This window comes from Eimeria mitis, genomic scaffold (assembly GCF_000499745.2).
Source record: "Eimeria mitis Houghton genomic scaffold, Emh_scaff1772, whole genome shotgun sequence".
Classification (NCBI taxonomy): Eukaryota; Apicomplexa; class Conoidasida; order Eucoccidiorida; family Eimeriidae; genus Eimeria; species Eimeria mitis.
In genome coordinates this window covers 4,341-5,764 of record NW_013570089.1, presented here as the reverse complement: position 1 = coordinate 5,764, position 1,424 = coordinate 4,341, and the positions used below count along the sequence as shown (strand labels likewise).

Sequence of the window (1,424 nt, the reverse complement as noted above, 5' to 3'; positions counted from 1 at the left end):
CTGCTGCTGCTGTTGCTGCTGCTGCTGCTGCAGCAACTAAATTTGCCTTCAGGGCCCTATAGTTTCATCACATAGCTCTAAGGACCAAAACAAAACATGCAGACATAAGAGGGGACGCATTGCTGCAGCACCGCAGCAGCAGGAACCCGCAAACAGGGGGAGCAGCTGCAGCACTTGCTGCCCCTGCTGCAGCTCTTCCTGCTGCTGCTGCTGCTGCTGCTGCTGCTGTACCACTGCAGCAAGGGTATGAAATGCAATACATAAAGCAAAGCAACGCACAAAAGCAAGACAACAATTCACATACATGAGCACAGAAAACAACAGCACGCAGCAGCAACACCAACACCAGCAGCTGCAACAGCAGCAGCAGCAGCAGCAGCAGAAAGAGCAGGAAGCAGCAGATCAAACAGAGCAACAACTAGAAAAGGAACAGCAAACAACTTCGATGGAAATTCAACTGCAGCAGCAGTAGCAGCAGCAGCAGCGCGAGTGCCTCAACAGCTCTTCTGTACAGCCCTCTTTCAGGGGGCTACTGCTCTGCTGCTGCTGCTGCTGCTGCTNGCTGCTGCTTTATTGACGTAGCTGTTCTTGTTTACACAGCAGCGGGAACAGCATCTAGGAGTTGCTGCAACTCAATCCTTAATTTTCGTTTTTGTTTTCTTTATTCTGTCCTTCTACATGTGTTGCTGCGGTGTTGCTGCAGCAGCTTGAGGAAGACAGCAGCAGCTGCTGCTGCTGCAGCTGCTGCAGCTGCTGCAGCTACTGCAGCTGTTGCTGCGTAAACTGTTAGTGGCATCTGCTGTTGCTTGTGTTATTTATCATATATGCGTTGAGGTGTCTGTACACCTGCAGCAGCAGCAGCTCTTCTAGCCGATCCAACACCCCTGCAGCAGCAGCAGCAGCAGCAGCAGCAACAGCAGCAGCAGCGGACATCGCTGCTGCGCTAGGAGCAGCTAGCAGCTTCGAAGCCTGGCATAAGGGCAGCTGCAGCTGCAGCAACTGAAGCAGCAGCAGCAGCAGCTGCTGCTCGCCATCCTCTAGCCCGCGCGTGGCTCTGCTGCCTCCGCAGCAGCAGCAGTAACTGCAGCAGCAGCAGCAGCAGCAGCAGCANGCAGCAGCAGCAGCAGCAGCAGCAGCAACATTTGTCATGGGTTCAGTTGCATCGGGCCCGTTGGCTGCTGCCGATGTGGGGGCCCTAAACCCTGAATGCAGGGAGCGGCTGCTGGAGCAGCAGGGGCTAGCAGCAGCAGCAGCAGCAGCAAGTGGTTCTGCTGCTTCTTCATTGGCGGTGCAGCAGCTGCTGGGGCTCGGTGAAGGCAGCGGCAGAGCAGCATTCTACACTTTCTTTGCTGGCAGCCGCTGGGCTGCAGCGCTGCAGCAGCAGCCGGATGCAGCAGCAGCAGCAGCAGCAGCAGCAGCACAGC

General features: G+C 56.0%; 1 protein-coding gene across 1 annotated transcript in view; it reads left to right on the top strand.

Moving 5' to 3' along the window:
* Positions 1-1,147: 1,147 nt before the first annotated feature.
* Positions 1,148-1,424, top strand: part of EMH_0043290 (uncharacterized protein) — a gene marked incomplete at both ends in the record, with an annotated part of 3,107 nt that continues 2,830 nt past the window's right edge. The window contains one exon of the mRNA XM_013495830.1: positions 1,148-1,424. Coding sequence (XP_013351284.1) covers positions 1,148-1,424 — 277 coding nt within the window.